Source organism: Rhinoderma darwinii, chromosome 6 (genome assembly GCF_050947455.1).
Source record: "Rhinoderma darwinii isolate aRhiDar2 chromosome 6, aRhiDar2.hap1, whole genome shotgun sequence".
Classification (NCBI taxonomy): domain Eukaryota; kingdom Metazoa; phylum Chordata; class Amphibia; order Anura; family Rhinodermatidae; genus Rhinoderma; species Rhinoderma darwinii.
In genome coordinates this window covers 72,499,535-72,517,354 of record NC_134692.1, presented here as the reverse complement: position 1 = coordinate 72,517,354, position 17,820 = coordinate 72,499,535, and the positions used below count along the sequence as shown (strand labels likewise).

At 41.1% G+C, this 17,820-nt stretch overlaps 1 protein-coding gene across 1 annotated transcript in view; it reads left to right on the top strand.

Annotated features, from left to right (window-relative positions):
- WDR75 (WD repeat domain 75) overlaps positions 1-17,820 on the top strand; it is a 116,442-nt gene that overhangs the window by 31,934 nt on the left and 66,688 nt on the right. The window contains exons 6-9 of the mRNA XM_075831275.1: positions 510-580; positions 2,514-2,630; positions 5,491-5,579; positions 16,003-16,161. Coding sequence (XP_075687390.1) covers positions 510-580; positions 2,514-2,630; positions 5,491-5,579; positions 16,003-16,161 — 436 coding nt within the window. The remainder of the gene's footprint in view (positions 1-509; positions 581-2,513; positions 2,631-5,490; positions 5,580-16,002; positions 16,162-17,820) is intronic.

Below are 17,820 nucleotides of genomic sequence, written 5' to 3'. Positions count from 1 at the left end.
ATCTATTCCATCAGAGGAACAGAAACGGAAACTATAGCTTCCGTTTGCATTACCATTGATTTCAATGGGAATGCTTCTGTTTTAGTTGGTTTCCGTTTTTGTTTGTGAAGTTTCCATTTTTTTTGCCACTGCAGCAATAGCGTAGTCGACTACACTATTTCTGTTTAAAAAAACAAATCCGAAACTTTATGGAACCAAATGGAAACCAACTGACAATGAAGCGTTACCATTGAAATTAGTGCTAATACAGATGGAAGCTATAGTTTCCGTGTATCTATTCCGTCAGACAAACGGAACCAGACGCTGATGTGAATTGGCCCTAACAGGTGAGCATGAGCCGTTTTGTTTACACACATGCTGCAGAACTTTTTTTTTTTTTTTACATGCTGGACAACCCATTTAATGTGGTATGTAATCCACTACTGTCTTGAGAATTTTTTTTAGATGTCTGTGAAAGTTGCAAACTAAAATGTTGCAGCATGTTGACAGTGTGTCATTTTCTTTTTAAGGGCAACTACATTGTTACAGTGAAAGGACTATGCCTCCTCGTCTATTATTTCAAAAATAAAAAACTGTTTAGGTAAGTTCACTGTTGTGGCATCATATAAATGTTTTCTAATTAAGACCAGACCGTGTTCATAAATCCCTTATTGAACCGTACTAATGCAGAATGCTCATGGTTACAGACTCCAGCATTCTTTTTGTTACTGTATTTCCCTGAACTCTTCAATGGACACTAACCTTTCAATCTATTTATGCTAATCTAATAGTATATCTGACATACATCAACTTTGTAATTTACTTACTGTTAAAATTTAGTTTTTATCCATGCAAATTCTGTGTGAAGTTACTGCCACTAGGTGTCCTGTAATCCGCTATTTAAAGAGGCTCTGTCACCAGATTGAGTGCCGTATCTCCTACATAATCTGATCGGCGCTGTCATGTTGAGAAGTGGTTTTTATTTTGAAAAACGATAATTTTTGAGCAAGTTATGGACAATTTTAGTTTTATGCTAATTAGTTTCCTAATGCCCAACAGTTTTTTGTTTTTTTTTAAACTTTTGACCAAGTGGGCGTTGTAAAGACAAGTGTATGGCGCTGACCAATCCGCGTCATACACTTCTCTTCATTCCAGCCCAGCTTCTTTCACTGCACAGTATGATCTCGTGAGATCACACTGTGTGGTCACATACTCCCACACTAACTTTACCGAAGTGTCTTGAGAGTGAATAGACATCACCTCCAGCCAGGATGCGATGTCTATTCACACTCCCGACACTTTGGTGAAGTTTCTGTGGGACTTAATCACACAGCACAGCGTGATCTCGTGAGATCACGCTGTGCTGTGAGCACAGATGGACATGAATGACCGCAGTGTGTGATCTCGCCGTGCTGTGAGTAAGTCCCACAGTAACTTTACCGAAGTGTCGGGGGTGTGAATAGACCTCGCATCCTGGCCGGAGGCTATGTCCATTCACTCTCAAGACACTTTGGTAAAGTTAGTGTGTGAGTAAGTGACCGCACAGCATGATCTTGTGAGATCACGCTATGCTGTGGGTACAGATGGCCATGAATGAAGAGAAGTTAACAGACCGAACAGTACCCCAATTTATACTAGTGGTCCTAGTGACTAATATAACAAAACCAGAAAAAGAAGCAAGTCACAACCAAGTATTTGAAAAAATACAAACAGTCTTTATTAAAGTCAATTTAGACACAAAAACAACATATAACAGTTAAGCATAGTAAAATGACATGGACCCTCGAACAGAGATAGAATCCGAACATAAAAGCAGAATGGCCCCCCAGATGTTAATATGGTCAGAAGATCCCATATAAAGTGCATAAATACATATTATTGGGCAGGTGCTAGGCATGATACGTTTGCACAGATGGACACACATGTATAATATAATAAATATAAAGTGCAGTCCTAGGTACATATAACATGCAGAGCAATATAGCTACACCTACGTAGTAGAAGATGAATAGGAGATCAGGACCGAGAGAGGGGACCTCTGCTGGACCCGACGCGCGTTTCGCTGGTGCTTCGTCAGGGGTCAACCTGACACACAACTATTGTGTGTGGTATTACTCTGTCTTACAAGCAGATACATTTAATTTAGAAAAATGCAAATTTTTGCATATTTTCTCTAAATTTGGTGATTTTCACAAACAAATACTGAATTTATTGATCAAATTTTTTCACTAACGTACTGTACTGTTTTTCTCGTGACATATTGTACTATATGTCACGAGAAAACCGTCTCCGAATCACGTGGATAGGTAAGAGCATTCCCAAGTTACCACAAAGTGACGTCAGATTTGAAAAAAATTGGCTGCGTCCACAAGGCCAAAACAGGCGCAGTCCTGAAGGGGTTAATATTCGGAAAAACCTGTTTCACGTTGTTTTTTTTTTTTTTGTGATTTTTTTATATATTTTTTTTGTTTAATTGAAAGCTGTCATTCATTATAAAGCGTGTTAACAACATAGTGTAACTTTTTTTTTGTCAGGTTCCCTTTAAGTTCTACAAGCAAAAAGGGAGCACACAATACATTCACTGTGGTAACCTGTCATCCTAGTGAAGATTGCATCGCTACAGGACATAAAGATGGGAGAATAAGATTATGGTAAGTATTTAATACTTTTATTTTTTTGTGGGGTGGGGGTGTTAAAAAGACCAAAACAAAAAAAACACGCTATTCCTCCAATGTTGTTATATTTTAAATTTATACTGCCCACCGTGCAATGTAAATAATGTGTTCACTTTATTCTATGAATTGGTACAATTACAGGGAAACCAAATTTTGTATAGGTTCTTTCTTTTACTACTTTTTTGCAGAATATTTTTTTTAAACCAAAATAATTTTGTTTTTGTATCGCCACATATCAAGAGCCATAACTTTTTGCATGCACACACATTCACTTTCACTCTCACTTGACATGTATATACGGTAATGCGGGAAGAGGTTAACGCAGACTTGCATGTACGTAATCTGTGGGGGTTACTCGCTGGAGAATTCTGTATATGCAGGAATGGGACTGACGCAGCATTTAAGTGGTTTGACAGAGGGAGAGGGTAATCGCGGCCCGAGATAGGTTGCCAATACAGCGGGAAGCCTAACAAAAGTCGGCACGTTATTTAAATTGCATGGTGTACGGGGTACAAAAAAATGCTTTTTATGCCATCCTCCAAAGTTAATCAAGAAGTCCCATGTGGCCCAAGATTGTACCAATGAAAACTACATCTCGTCCAGCAAATAAACAGGTAAACATATGATCGACAGAAAAATACAAAAGTTATGGCTCTTGGAAAATGGCGGTCACAAAAAGTATTGTGAAAAAGTAGTAAACAAAAACTCCCAAAGTATTCGCATTTGGTGTCCTGGTAATCGTACGGATCCAAAGACTAAAGGTAACATATTTACGCCGCACGGTGAAAGGCATGAATTTAAAATACATAAAAAAACAATGGAAGAATTGCTGTTTTAATTTTTTTTTTTTTTTTTGTCCTATTTCTCTAAATAATTTGATTAAATAATTAATTTGGTAAACACCAGAATTGTGCCATTGAAAAATACAATTTCTCCCGCAAAAAAAACAATCCTTCATACAGCTACACAGACGTAAAAATAAAAAATTACGGCTCTGGAAATGCGACATTGGAAAAGAATGGAGGTTCAGTGGATTATAAACCTCATCGTAAAAGTAAAATTGCCATTTGGCCAAATTGACGCTGGGTTATGGTATCACCGCGTTCACGTTTATTTAAAGGGACTAAAGATTATTAGAAAGCCACTCCTTTTTGTAACCTATTTTTTTTTTTCAATTTTATTATACAAAACACAGTTTTTTTTTATTTTGGAGAGTTTATTTTACTTTTGGGTTGCCACCCATTCATTTTCATTTGTTTTTTGTTGAGAATCAGTGTGCCTGATCCACAAAACTCAAGGCAGGTTCTATCCCTGTCCATTTTTGCGGATCTATCTCACTCATTCTGTTTAATGGTCCATTACAAAAACGAAATCCACACAGAAGCCACCTGTGTCCGTTTTTTTGTTTTTTTTATTTTTCTTTTGCAGTTGTATTAAAGAACAAGGACGTTTATGGCATATCCAGAGTAAATTCCATTAATGTCCGATAGATGAGGGTCCCACCTCCGGTACCTGCACTTATCTCTAGAACGGTGCCTCCTGAACCCAACCCCCTTCATGTCCTTCCTCCTTTTGCTCTTGCTGTTCTCTGGCCATTAACTGACGAGGTGGTCGGTAGTAAGGAATCCACTGAGCAACGTGGTTTCCTTAACGGCGATCGAAGTGAATGGTAGTTAAGGAAATGGCACAGTACATTGAGCCCAGTGGTTTCCGTAGCCTCCAAGTTCCTGTGATAGGGCTGAAACTTGCATGATGGATGATTAAACCACTATTGTGTTTGGATCTGCCCTGAAGTGCTGCAATTTTGTTTTTGCTGTGACTGAGGTCCTGTTTACTTGCTCCCGATGCCCCTTGCATCTGGGAACCCCTCGGTCTTTTTGGACCGGGTTTTCCCTATTCTGCCACCGGTCTGTCCCTGTAAAGCTGAGGCCTATGGAGAGCACACCTCACTCACGTCTGCTCTCCAGCTTCTCCAGCCCCGCTCCTGCATTTTTGGGCCGTTTTCTTGTACAAAGTATGGGAGCACGGCCCGTGAAAAGCAAAACTTAGGACTATCTTTTGTGGTACACTACGACGCCACAAACCCATATCCGTAGAGATACGAAAAGGTGTCCACGGCCAATAGAAGGGAATGGGTCTGTAAATTCATCTTCCAGCAGTTATTTATGACTTTTAGAGGCAACTAGTTGCTTTATCTGTTTTGGTTATCCTTTTTTTTTTTTTTTTTTTTTTTTTTTTTCAGTAGACATTTTATGGGCTGTAGAACCAATTACTAGTTTTCTACGGTTACGGTCTCAAGTTACAATATTTTCAACTTACAATGGTTGTCTCCGAACCAATTAATATTGTAATTGAGGGACATCTATCTAAGGGCCTGTTCACATCACGTTTGCGTACGTTTTGATCTTTCTGTTTATCGGTTTCGTCAGAGGAACAGGTGAACTGAAAGTATTTTCATTTTGCAATATAGTGATTTCAATGGTATTTTTTTTTGGTTTTAGTCAGTTTTTTTAATGTAAACAATAGCGTAGTGTGCTACACTATTTCCGTCAAAACGGAAACCTAGCGGAATGGAGGCAAACAAACAACTGATAGACAAAAACCGTTGAAATCAATGGTATTGCAAACGGAAACTATATTTTCCGTTTGTTTTGCTGTCAAACTGTTACTCTGACGGAGCAGGTGAATGGACAGACCAAATGAAAGGCAATGTGAACAGGCCCTACTCTAACGGCCTACGCTAACGGCCTACTGAGAATGTGGCCTCTGTTGGAGCTGAATTTATATTATCCACAATGCATATGCCTTATGTATGCTTTTTTTTTTTTTTTTCTAGGAGAAATTTTAACCATAAGAAAAACTACACCTACTCGTCTCTGCATTGGCACCATGATTCTGTTGCTGATCTGGCTTTTTCTGCTCAAGGTTTGTAATAAGTGATTAAACAGTTGTAAGAATTACTATATAATGTTTTTATTCTTTTTAGAGTACATGTGCAGATTTTGTTGCAGCATTTTTGGCGCTTTTTTCAGTTTTCTGTAATTCTTCCATAAACTGCATCAAAACTTGCAAGTCTGAATGTACCCATTGTGTACACGCAGCAGATTCGCACAAGAGTTGCTGGTTTCCATTTGAACTCCACACTGAAAATCTGCACCTAAAGTGTAGTACACCCCATGTGAAGGGGGGTTTCTCAATATCCCATATACACACACAGCAGGAGAAATACGCGTATTTAAATTAATTTGTTTGCTCATGATATTTAATTATCGCTGCTACACACAGCTAAATACGCAAGCTGTTTTGAATGTTTCAGTTCATCTCCTAAGTGAGAAACGTCTGCATTTTCTGCACATGGCCTTAGGTTGAAACACTAGAAACCATCACACCTGTTAGTTGCATTTAAATGCGGATTAACCACTTACCAACATTTGAGTTAACTGTATGCACTAGTCGGTGGGGGGTTTGGGGAGAAGCAGACTAATGTGCTGCGCCCAATCCACTCCATACGCCATGGGTGACAGCTGTATATTACAGCTGTCACCGAAGGTCTTGTCCACACATGGCGGATTTGCGTATTTTCCGTCCGGAATTGCAGATGTAAAATACACAGCAGAATACAGTAGCAGCAAAGTGAGATTTAACAAATGTCATCCACGCTGCGTAAAAATTCTGAGCAGAAATTCACCTGCGGTGCGTATTTTTTGTACCGCAGCATGTGAATTCCTTCTGCGGAAAGTGGATTGCTGTGTTTTTCAGAGGAGATGTCCCCATCTTCCAGCATTGTGAGCAACGCAGCAAAATGTGCACCATATTCTGCAGTAAAAACCGCAGGAACTGGTGTGTTTTTTCCGCAGCAGAATTTCTGCAGAATTGCTGCAGGAATTTTCTGCAGTGATTTCTGTGTTGTGGGGACAAGCCCTAACACGAACAGCCAGGATCGGAGATGACTATGATCCTGACCGCTTAACCACCTAGTCAATAGCGACCACGCATTTACGCTGTTAGAGGAGCTAGTAGAAATCATAGTATACAGATATTGGGGTGTTTTGTACCAGTGATATAACGATTGCTTGTTCAAGTCTTCTGTTAAAAAAAAAAGTTCGTTTTTAGTAATGTACAAAAAATATAAAAATAGAAACTACTGCTCCTCCCGCAATAAAAAAAGCTCCCTCACCGCTCCATGGATGGAGAAATAAGGTATGGGTCTAAGAATTTTTAAAGACAGCCGCATAAAAAAAACGCCCCGTTGGAACGAACGCTGTTTTTCCCATTGAAATCAGCCGAAATTAAGCCAATTCAGAACATGGCGTCACTGCAAAAAACAGCCCTCATGCCACTACATCTATCAAAAACTAAAATTAGTTAACCCCTTAAGGACGCACCCTAGTTTGGGCCTTAAGGCTCAGAGCCCATTTTTGAAATCTGACATCTTTCACTTTATGTGGTAATAACGTCGGAATGCTTAAACCTATCCAAGCGATTCTGAGATTGTTTTCTCGTGACACTTTGGGCTTCATGTTCGTGGTAAAATTTGGTCGATATATTCAGTGTTTATTGGTGAAAAATTGCAAAATTGAGAGAAAATTTAGAAAAAATAGCATTTTTCAGAATTTAAATGCATCTGCTTGTAAAACAGATGGTTATACCACCCAAAATAGTTACTAGTTCACATTTCCCATATGTCTACTTTAGACTTGCATCGTTTTTTGAACATTATTTTATTTTTCTTGGACGTTACAAGGCTTAGAACATAAACAGCAATTTCTCTTCTTTTTTTTTTTTTTTTAAAGAAAATTTCAAAAGCCTTTTTTTGAAGGTACCTGTTCAGTTCCGAAGTGGCTTTGAGGGGCCTATGTATTAGAAACCCCGATAAAACACCCCATTTTAAAAACTAGACCCCTCTAAGTATTCAAAACAGCATTTAGAAAGTTTTTTAACCCTTCAGGCATTTCACAGGAATTAAAGCAAAGTGGAGGTGAAATTTGCAAATTTCATTTTTCTTGCTGAATTTCAATTTTATTCATTTTTTTTCTGTAACACAGAAGGTTTTACCAGAGAAACACTACTAAATATGTATTGTCCAGATTCTGCAGTTTTTAGAAATGTCCCACATGTGGCCCTACTGCGCAAGTGGACTAAAACACAAGCCCTAGAAGCAAAGAAGCACCTAGTGCATTTTGAGGCCTCTTTTTTTATTAGAATATATTTTAGGCAGCATGCCAGGTTTGAATAGGTGTTGAGGTGCCAAAACCGTAGGAATCCCCTAATAGTGACCCCATTTTGGAAACTACACCCCTCAAGGAATTCATTTATGGTTATCATTTTGACCACACAGTTTTTTCACAGCACCTATTTGAATTGGTCTGTGAAATAAAAAAAAAATGTCATTTTTTCCAATAAGATGTCATTTTTGATCAAAATTTCTTATTTTCACAGGGAACAAAATACCCCATTTTGTTGCCCAATTTGTCCTTAGTGCGGCAATACCCCACTTGTGGTGGTAAACTGCCGTTTGGGCCCATGGGAGGGCTCAGAAGGAAAGGAGCGCTATTTGTTTGTTGGAGTCCAGATTTTGCTGGATTGGTTTTCAGGTGCCATGTCGCATTTGCAGAGCCCCAGAGGTATCAAAGCAATGGAAACCCACCAGAAGTGACCCCATTTTGGATACTACACCCCTCAAGGAATTCATTTATGGGTGTTGACCATTTTGATCCCACAGTTTTTTCACAGAACTTATTTGAATTGGGCTGGGAATTAAAACAAAATTTTTTTTCCAATAATATGTAGTTTTGGCTGACAATTTCTTATTTTCACAAGAAATAAAATACCCCATTCTGTTGCCCAATTTGTCCTGAGTGTGGCAGTACCCCATTTGTGGTGATAAACTGCCGTTTGGGCCCATGGGAGGGCTCAGAAGGAAAGGACCACCATTTGGCCTACTGGGGATTTTTTGGTGCAAAGTCATGTATGCAGAAGCCCCTGAGGTACCAGTACAGATGTGACCCAGTTTTAAAAATCACACCCTTGAGGCATTCAACTAGAGCTGTAGTGAGCATTTTGACCAGAGACATACACCCCATAAACTGTAATGTGGGTTCTCACGGGTACGTCAATACCCTACATGTGGCTGTTATCAGCTGCCTAGGCACGCAGCAGGGCTCAGAGGGGAAAGACGAGGGGGGATAAGCTGTGCGGAGTGCATCAGGGTAAGTAAAACTGGGGTAGATTAAAAATCAAGGGATCTATGATAAATTTTGAAGCACTCTTTCATACGGAGCCTTAGTTTTTCGGGACACGTGTCACATTGATATATTGTGTCCTTCCTTATCCCCCTCTTATAGCAGACTTTGTACCTCTTTTGACTTTTTCCTTTCTTGCCAGTTTGGGGAACTTTTCCTGGAAAGTGTTGCCGTGGTACGATGCGTGTGGCCCCGCTTCCAGAAGTACTGGGGGGCTTCTTGGTCCCTAAAAATTAGTTTCTTGATAACCACCTCTTGAAATTCCAGGAAAGTTCCCATATGGCCTGTACATCGATGTAGCACGTACACGTTGTACAATGCCATCTGTATGATGTGCCCGGCCAGCTTCTTATACCACACCGCATGGCGCTGTAGGGCTTCAGGACTTGATCTGACAAGTCCACCCCTCCCATGCACCTATTGTAGTCCAGGATGCAGTCTGGTTTGGGGTCTCTGTACTGGTACCTTGTACAGGTACATGGGTACTGGTATGGCATCTCTCTTGTCTTGTACTTGACATACAATATGTTTCTGCTAGAATGTGCCCTGCTCTCACCCCTTCTGAGTGTTTGCCCTGCAGAGTCTTAGGGAGGCCTCTCAGGTTTCTTCTAGCAGTGCCGCATGACTTCTGGAAGCGAGGCAGTTGAAGAGTGGGACGCTGGTATAAAAATTATACAGGTAGAGGTGGTAACCCTGGTCCAGCAGTGGGTGCACCAGATCCCACACAATTTTTGCATTAACTCACAGTAAGGGGGGGGGGGGGCATTCTGGGGGCTGAATACTGGTGTCCTTCCCTTCATATATCCTAAATTTGTAGGTATAGCCTGATGCACTGTCGCACAGCTTATACATCTTCACACCATACCTTTCCCTCTTACCCGGCAGGTGGTAGATTTTAAAGGGAGGGTTCAATTCCGCCACTAAGGACTCATCAATAGAAATACAATTCCAGGGGGTGTATGCTTGGGAAAACCGGGCACTGAAACGCTCTAATAGGGGTCTCCATTTATACAAATGGTCAAAACTGGGGTCATCTCGGGGTGGGCACGGCTCATTATCAGTATAATGTAAGAAGCGAAGTATTGCCTAATTTTATTTTTTTAGGTTCCAGTTCAGTTCTGAAGTTGCGTTGATATTATTTCTATATATTAGAAACCCCTATGAAACACCCCATTTTAGAAACTAAACCCCTCAAAGTATTCACAACAGCATTTAGAAAGTTTATGAACCCTTTAGGTGTTTCACGGGAATTTAGAGCAAAGTAGAGGTGACATTTTCATTTTTTTTTTGTCAGAAAATCCCTTTTATACCATTCATTTTTTTTTTTTATAACGCAAAAGGTTTTACCAGAGAAACGCAACTTCGTATTTATTACCCAGATTCTGCAGTATTGAGAAATATTCCACATGTGGCCCTAGTGCGGTAATGGACTGAAGCACCGGCCTCTGAAGCAAAGGAGCACCTAATGGATCATGAGCCCTCCTTTTTATTAGGCACCATGTCCGGTTTGAAGAGGTCTTGTGGTGCCAAAACAGTGGAAACCCCCCAAAAGTGACTCCATTTTGGAAACTAGACCCCTTGAGGAATTCTTTGTAGTTTTCATGGGGTGCATGCGACTTTTTGATCAGTTTTTATTCTATTTTTAAGTGGAGCGGTGACTAAAAAACAGCAATTCTACTATTGTTTTTTTAATCTTTTTTTTTTTACAGCGATCACCGTGCGCTATAAATGACATATTCACTTTATTCTGCAGGGTGATACGATTACGGCGATACCCTATGATTATACTTTTTTTATGTCTTATGGCGTTTGCACAATAAAATACGTTTTGTAAAAAATCATTTGCTTTTTGTGTTACCTTATTCTAAGCGCCAGAACTTTTTTATTTTTCCATCAATAAAGCCGTGCGAGGACTTATTTTTTGCGTAAAGAACTGTAGTTTCGATCATTACCATTTTTAGGTACATGCGACTTTTTGATCTCTTTTTATTCCATTTTTTGGGAGGTGAAGTGACCAAACAATTGTGATTCTGGTACAGTTTATTATTATTTTCTTTTATGGCGTTGACCGCGCGGGATAAATAACGAAATAATTTTGTAGTTCAGGCCGTTACGGACGCGGCGATTCCAATTATGTATAGTTTATTTGTTTTATATATTTTTATTGATAATAAAGGACTGATAAGGGAAAAGGGGGGCTTTTTACTTTTATTACTTTGAAATCTTTTTTATTTTCTTTTTACACCTTTTTTTAACTAACTTTTTTTTTTTTTACTTTATTACTTTGTCCCACTAGGGGACTTGAGGGCAGGAGGCCCTGATCGCTATTCTAATACACTGCACTACATGCGTAGTGCAGTGTATTAGAGCTGTCAGCTACTCACTGACAGCAAGCATGGCATAGCCGGATGCCATTGTTTGGTGTCCGGTTACCATAGTCACCATCGCCAGCCGCTATCGTATAGCAGGCTGGCAATTGTAGCTTAACCCCTAAAAAGCCGTGATCGCTATTGAACACAGCTTTTCAAAGGTTAATCAGCGGGGAAACAGCGATCGGTCCCCGCTGTAGGAGCTGCGGCAGCTGCTGTATGAGACCGCAGATGTCACAGCTCCTGTATGTGTCGTCAGGACGGCCGAAATGGCCGTTACTCCCGAGACATACTATTAGGTCATGGAGCGCGAACGCTATGGTTACCATGACCTAATAGTACGTCCAGGAGCGGGAAGGGGTTAAGGCTCCAATCAGTCAGGAAATAAAAAATATGCAGTTGTGCTGGCCCGAGGGGAACGTTTCTTCTACTTCAAGAGGCGATTTTATCAAGGACCTAAAATTAGGGAACCAGGAAGGGTAGAACCCAAACATATCTACTGGAAGCAAGGGTGCCCGTATTATACCAGGACAACCCTTTCCCAGCAAAATTCCCCAAACTTCAAAGGTGCGGAGTGTGGACCAGAAGGGGGGATAAGGACGGACATTTAATCAGTGCAACACCGGCCTGTGCAGAAAGGATTGTGTCAGTGTAACACACATCTATGGATTATTTTTCTATTTGTTTTTTACTCCATTATTATACCACCTTACTATGCCCCTGATGTACTCTGCCCAGCTTACAATTTTAACTTCCTAAATACCTAACCGCTAAACTGGTAGGAAATGGAGCCATAAGATTGTGACAGAGCCTGTTGATTATGGCCAACTGGTAATAAAACTGCTAATGTTGTTAGACTATGGTTGGATCATAATTGAAAACCGCATCATGTATGAAAGCCCACTCAACATGACGCTGAACATGATGCGCTCTATCAGATTGCTTTCTGGCCTGGGTTCGGGCAGGAGTATCTGCGCTTCTGAGAGGCACCTGTCTGATCTGCCGTGGCATGGAGGCGATCATCCTGTGGAACTGCTGAGGTGTTATGGAAGCCCAGGTTGCTTTGATAGCGGCCTTCAGCTCGTCTGCATTGTTGGGTCTGGTGTCATCTTCCTCTTGACAATACCCCATCGATTCTCTATGGGGTTTAGGTCAGGCAGGTTTGCTGTCCAATCAAGCACCGTGATACTGTGGTTCTTAAAGAGGCTCTGTCACCAGATTTTGCAACCCCTATCTGCTATTGCAGCAGATCGGCGCTGCAATGTAGATTACAGTAACGTTTTTATTTTTAAAAAAACGAGCATTTTTGGCCAAGTTATGACCATTTTTGTAGTTATGCAAATGAGGCTTGCAAAAGTCCAAGTGGGTGTGTTTAAAAGTCCAAGTGGGCGTGTATTATGTGCGTACATCGGGGCGTTTTTACTACTTTTACTAGCTGGGCGTTCTGATGAGAAGTATCATCCACTTTTCTTCAGAACCCCCCTCTTCTGACAGTGCAGACACAGCCGTGTTCTCGAGAGATCACGCTGTGGCGTCACTCACAGGTCCTGCATCGTGTCAGACGAGCGAGCACACATCGGCACCAGAGGCTACAGTTGATTCTGCAGCAGCATCGGCATTTGCAGGTAAGTCGATGTAGCTACTTACCTGCAAACGCTGATGCTGCTGCAGAATCAACTGTAGCCTCTGGTGCCGATGTGTCCTCGCTCGTCTGACACGATGCAGGACCTGTGAGTGACGACACAGCGTGATCTCTCGAGAACACGGCTGTGTCTGCACTGTCAGAAGCTGGGCATTCTGAAGAGAAGTGGATGATACTTCTCGTCAGAACGCCCAGCTAGTAAAAGTAGTAAACCCCCCCCCCCCCCCCCCCCGATGTACGCACATAATACACGCCCACTCGGACTTTTACTTTTAAACACACCCACTTGGACTTTTGCAAGCCTCATTTGCATAACTACAAAAATGGTCATAACTTGGCCAAAAATGCTCGTTTTTTAAAAATAAAAACGTTACTGTAATCTACATTGCAGCGCCGATCTGCTGCAATAGCAGATAGGGGTTGCAAAATCTGGTGACAGAGCCTCTTTAAACCAGGTATTGGTACGTTTGGCAGTGTGGGCAGGTGCCAAGTCCTGGTAGACTACTGCGTTGACCCTGGACATGATATAACTCAGTGGACCAACACTGTTGCTCAGTGGTCCAAAGTCCTATTTTCAGATGAAAGTAAATTTTGCGTTTCATTTGGAAATCAAGGTCCCAGAGTCTGGAGGATGAGTGGAGAGGCGTCAATCCAAGCTGCTTGTGGTCCAGTGTGAAGTTTCCACAGTCAGTGATGGTTTGGTGAGCCATGTCATCTGCTGGTGTTGATCCATTGTTATATCAAGTCCAGAGTCAGCGCAGCCATCTACCAGGAAATTTTAGAGCATTTCATGCTTCCCTCTGCTGACAAGCTTTATGGAGATGCTGATTTCATTTTCCAGCTGGACTTGGCACCTGCCCAAACTGCCTGATCGCCTCCATGCCACGCTGCATTGATGCACTAAGTCATGCAAAAGGAGTCCCTGGAAATAGATCACTCTTTGTGTAATGAATCCATATAATATAGGAGTTTCACTTTTTGAATTCAATTACTGAAATTAACTTTTTGATATTCTAAATCATTGAGAAGGACTAGTATATAGAGATCTAGATGAAATATGTATCCATCGAATACCGCTGACTCATGCTAACCGTTGCCCACAGATGCCTTTTCTTAAACCGTATAGGTCACTGCCATCCTGTAAGAAAGCGTAAATGTGAAACGTACATGTTTTTAACATGGGAGTCTAAGGGCAACTGATCGCCATTGCAGATGAACTGAATTTTTCTCGACATTAGGATTTTATTGCGTTTAGGAAGCACATAAGAACCGCTGTCAGCCGAGCCATCAGTTCAGCAGACTGACTGGTTGGGCTTATAGCGGCATTATGCAGTATCCATGTAAAGTGGATTCATAGCAGCTGTAGCTCTGAAATTGAATAAAACTTTTAATATCTAACAAAAATGTTTAAAAACATTTATCACCTATCACAGAACAGTTACTAGACCACTAGAACGGTGATCCAGACCCGGTTCCTCCTCCACTTCACGATTGCAGTAAGGAGCATTTTAAATAGAGCGGTAGTCATGCATCTGCGCTGGCGCTCTATTCAATGACTACGGGGTTGACGGAAACAGCTGAGCGCTATACTTCTGCACTCTAACTTGCTGCATCATACAGACCCACCCAACGTCTGTAGTATCTTTAAAAGCTCAGCAAAATGCTCTCTGTATCTCTGTCCTAGTTTGAATAGCAAAAAAGACTAGTGAAATATTTCTAGGCTTATTTGGTTTTCTTTTTTCTTTTATTTTGTAGGTTCCATACTCTCTTATATCATTTGGTGCTTGCAGACTGCTGTTGCAATGTTTTTTTGTTTTTTTTTTGTTTTGTTTTTTATGGTTTGCAGTCACAGCATACATGCGTTCACTTTGATGTAATTTTGTTAGGATATGCTGACCAACTTTTTGTGTGCTGTTTTATGTGTGGGGTGGTGACTGCCTCCGTTTTGGTTGTGCACTGCTCCCATTCTGCCGAAGTGTGTTTTTTAATTACAGTAAAGCTAGTTCCTATCTACCCTTGGTTCGTTCTTCAGGCTTAGAACCAGAAGAGTGGTGTCTTTAGGTTAGGGACCTGCTTAAGAGGTCACCTTGTCATGGCAGGTGGACTCGCACAATTTGAAAATGTGCTCTAGGAACTAGGGTTGCACGATGCATTGAAATATCGATAGTATTTCGATGCCGTTCACCCTCAAATGGTTAAATACTGTTAATTCATGTATATCGATACGAAGCTATGCGGCCGCACAACTTAGTATTGTAACACATGAATGTAGTCAGAGCGGGGCTGCGGCCCCTAATACAGCCAATGTACTGCACATTTGAGCGCCGGCACTGAAGACAGAACATGGCGGGCGCACTACAACACACCACCATGTTGTGTCTTCAGTGTTAGTGCAGCGCCTGCCGCATCACATGCTGACCGCGTGCACACACTACTTATTGTCAGGAGCGGGTCAATGGCTGTATTACACATCTGTGAGAAACCATTGCAGGAACCTAGGGCTGTCTGACTGTATTTCCTGTTAGGTCATACTTGTTTACTATCCGTACACAGGCTAATGTACTGGCACATGCCAGTACATTAAAGTTTCAAAATAAAAAAGTTAATAAACATTGTCATGTTAAATTAAACACACGTTTGTTACAATAAACATTAAAGTCAATACATAAAAGATACACATATTCGGTATCGTCGCGACCGTAATAACCTGCACAACAAATTTAAAGGGTCATATGATGTGTACGGTGTAAAAAAACAAACTGCTTTCACTTAATATCAGGCATGAGGTGTTATGATTTTAGTACCTCCATATGCCTCACATATGCCTCACATCATGTACCTCACACATTAACCCAATGTTATCCATTGTGACTGTGAGAAACATGGGGTTAATTAATATTAATTTGAGGCACATGGAGGTTCAAATTCATCACACCATGCGTCTCACATTAGAAAATGGAAGGACTTTGCGCTCGATGTGCTGTTGCATTGTTTTTTTTTTTGTTTTTTTGTTTGCAGACACGGCATACATGCACTTGCAACATTTGTCATTTTGTTAGGATGTTCTGACCAACATTTTTTTTTCTTTTTTTAAGGTACCATGCTGTTTAGTGGTGGTGTTGAATCTGTCCTGGTCCAGTGGTCTCACAGTTTGGAGCACAAGAAAGAATTTCTCCCTCGCCTTGGTGCAGCTATTGAACACATTGCCACTTCTCCTGATGGCTCTTTGCTTTGCACGTCCCATAATGATAACAGTAAGCATTTTCCATATCCTGTATGTAATACTCAACATGTAGTAATTTTTCCAAAAAGTTAACCAGCGTTCAGAAACCAATTATAACCGTTACTAAACCTTGTTAAACACAAAATGAAAAGGAGGGGCAGAAAAGGATTCCATTATTCGAAATACAGATCATACTAATAGTTTAGCAATCAGATGCCCATTAAGGCCATGTTCAGAGGTTTTTGCCGCAAAAAATGGCCGAAATTGACCCCCATTGATTTCAATGGGGGATGGAGGCGTTTTTTTTTTTTTTTTTCAACCGCGAGCAAAAAAAAAAATTTGCGGGAAAAAAGCGACATGCCCTATCTTGAAGCGTTTTCCGCCTCAAAAACCCCATTGAAATCAATGGGAGACAGAAATAAGCGCGTTTTTTTGATGCGTTTCTCTGCTAAAACCGCTCATGGTTATTCCATCTTTCTGTTGAAGAGATGGCTAAAAAGAAAAAAAGCCTGCAAAAAACGCGTGTGGTGCAAAACCACTTAAAAAAAAAAAAAAAAAAAAACGGAGCTGATTTTTCCAGGCAGAATTTTCTGCCTGCAAAAAACTGTGTGAACATACCCTAAGGCCTCTCCCAACACCCTCCATTTCAGAGTGTAAAAGGAGCATCTAATCGTGTTTTGTAAGTACAGGGCATGAATAAGCTTAAAAAAAATAGGAGCACCATTCACCCCATACATTCAGTTATTTATTCGAATAACCCCTATTCTTACTACTTTCTCATATTCTCTCGCTTGTTACATTGGGGAGCACAGACTGTGGGTATATGCTGTTGTAAGAAGTTAAAAAGTGGCCCCTCTTACAGGATGTACTCTTTCCACAGACTATTACAGGATGGCCCTGGCCACATCTATTCAGTAATGCAGCAGAGTTTTTACCATTATTTTTGTTAGTTTAGCTTTTTTATTTTATTTTTTTTAGCTGGGAAAGACTGTTAAAGGGGTTTTCCCATGAGAGACATTTGGCATATCCACAGGATATGTCATAAATGTCAGATGCGGGTCACAACTCTGGGACCCGCACCTATCTCCAGAACGGGGCCCCCTGAACCCTGTTGAGCCGCATTGTTGCGGCTGAATGAGGTGAATTCCCACCATGAAAAAGGTTATATGCTCGTGAGTTACATAAACCGCGTAGCTCGCAGAGCTACGCTGCCTCATTGTAAGTCCTGTAGAACTGAATGGTTGTTATGGAAACAGCATAGCTCGCACTGCTATTCACTTTTCTTTCTTTCTTGCTCCTCTGACGTCACTCCGCCTCTTAATGAGGCTTCTTAGAAGCATAGTGGCCTTGATTGAGACCATCCCTTTTGTGCAGTCCATCTATTGCCTCGGTGGTGGAACTCCTCCCCAGCCATTCCCTTGGGTCACTCCTTCCACTGAACAGGCAGATCCTCTCCATAGATACCAGTCTCAACAGGTGGGGAGGAACTTCTCAAAGCCTCACGGCTCAGGGGCTGTGGTCTCAACAGGAATCCACTATACCCATCAACTTGCTGGGGTTGAGAGCTTAGAAACACCCTCTGTTAGTGTTACCAGTTCTCCTTGAGGAGCTCCAAAAGGAAAACCTCTGGGCTAATGGGAGCGAAGGTTCGAAATAAATATAGTCCCCTTATTCCAGGAGTCTGCTATAC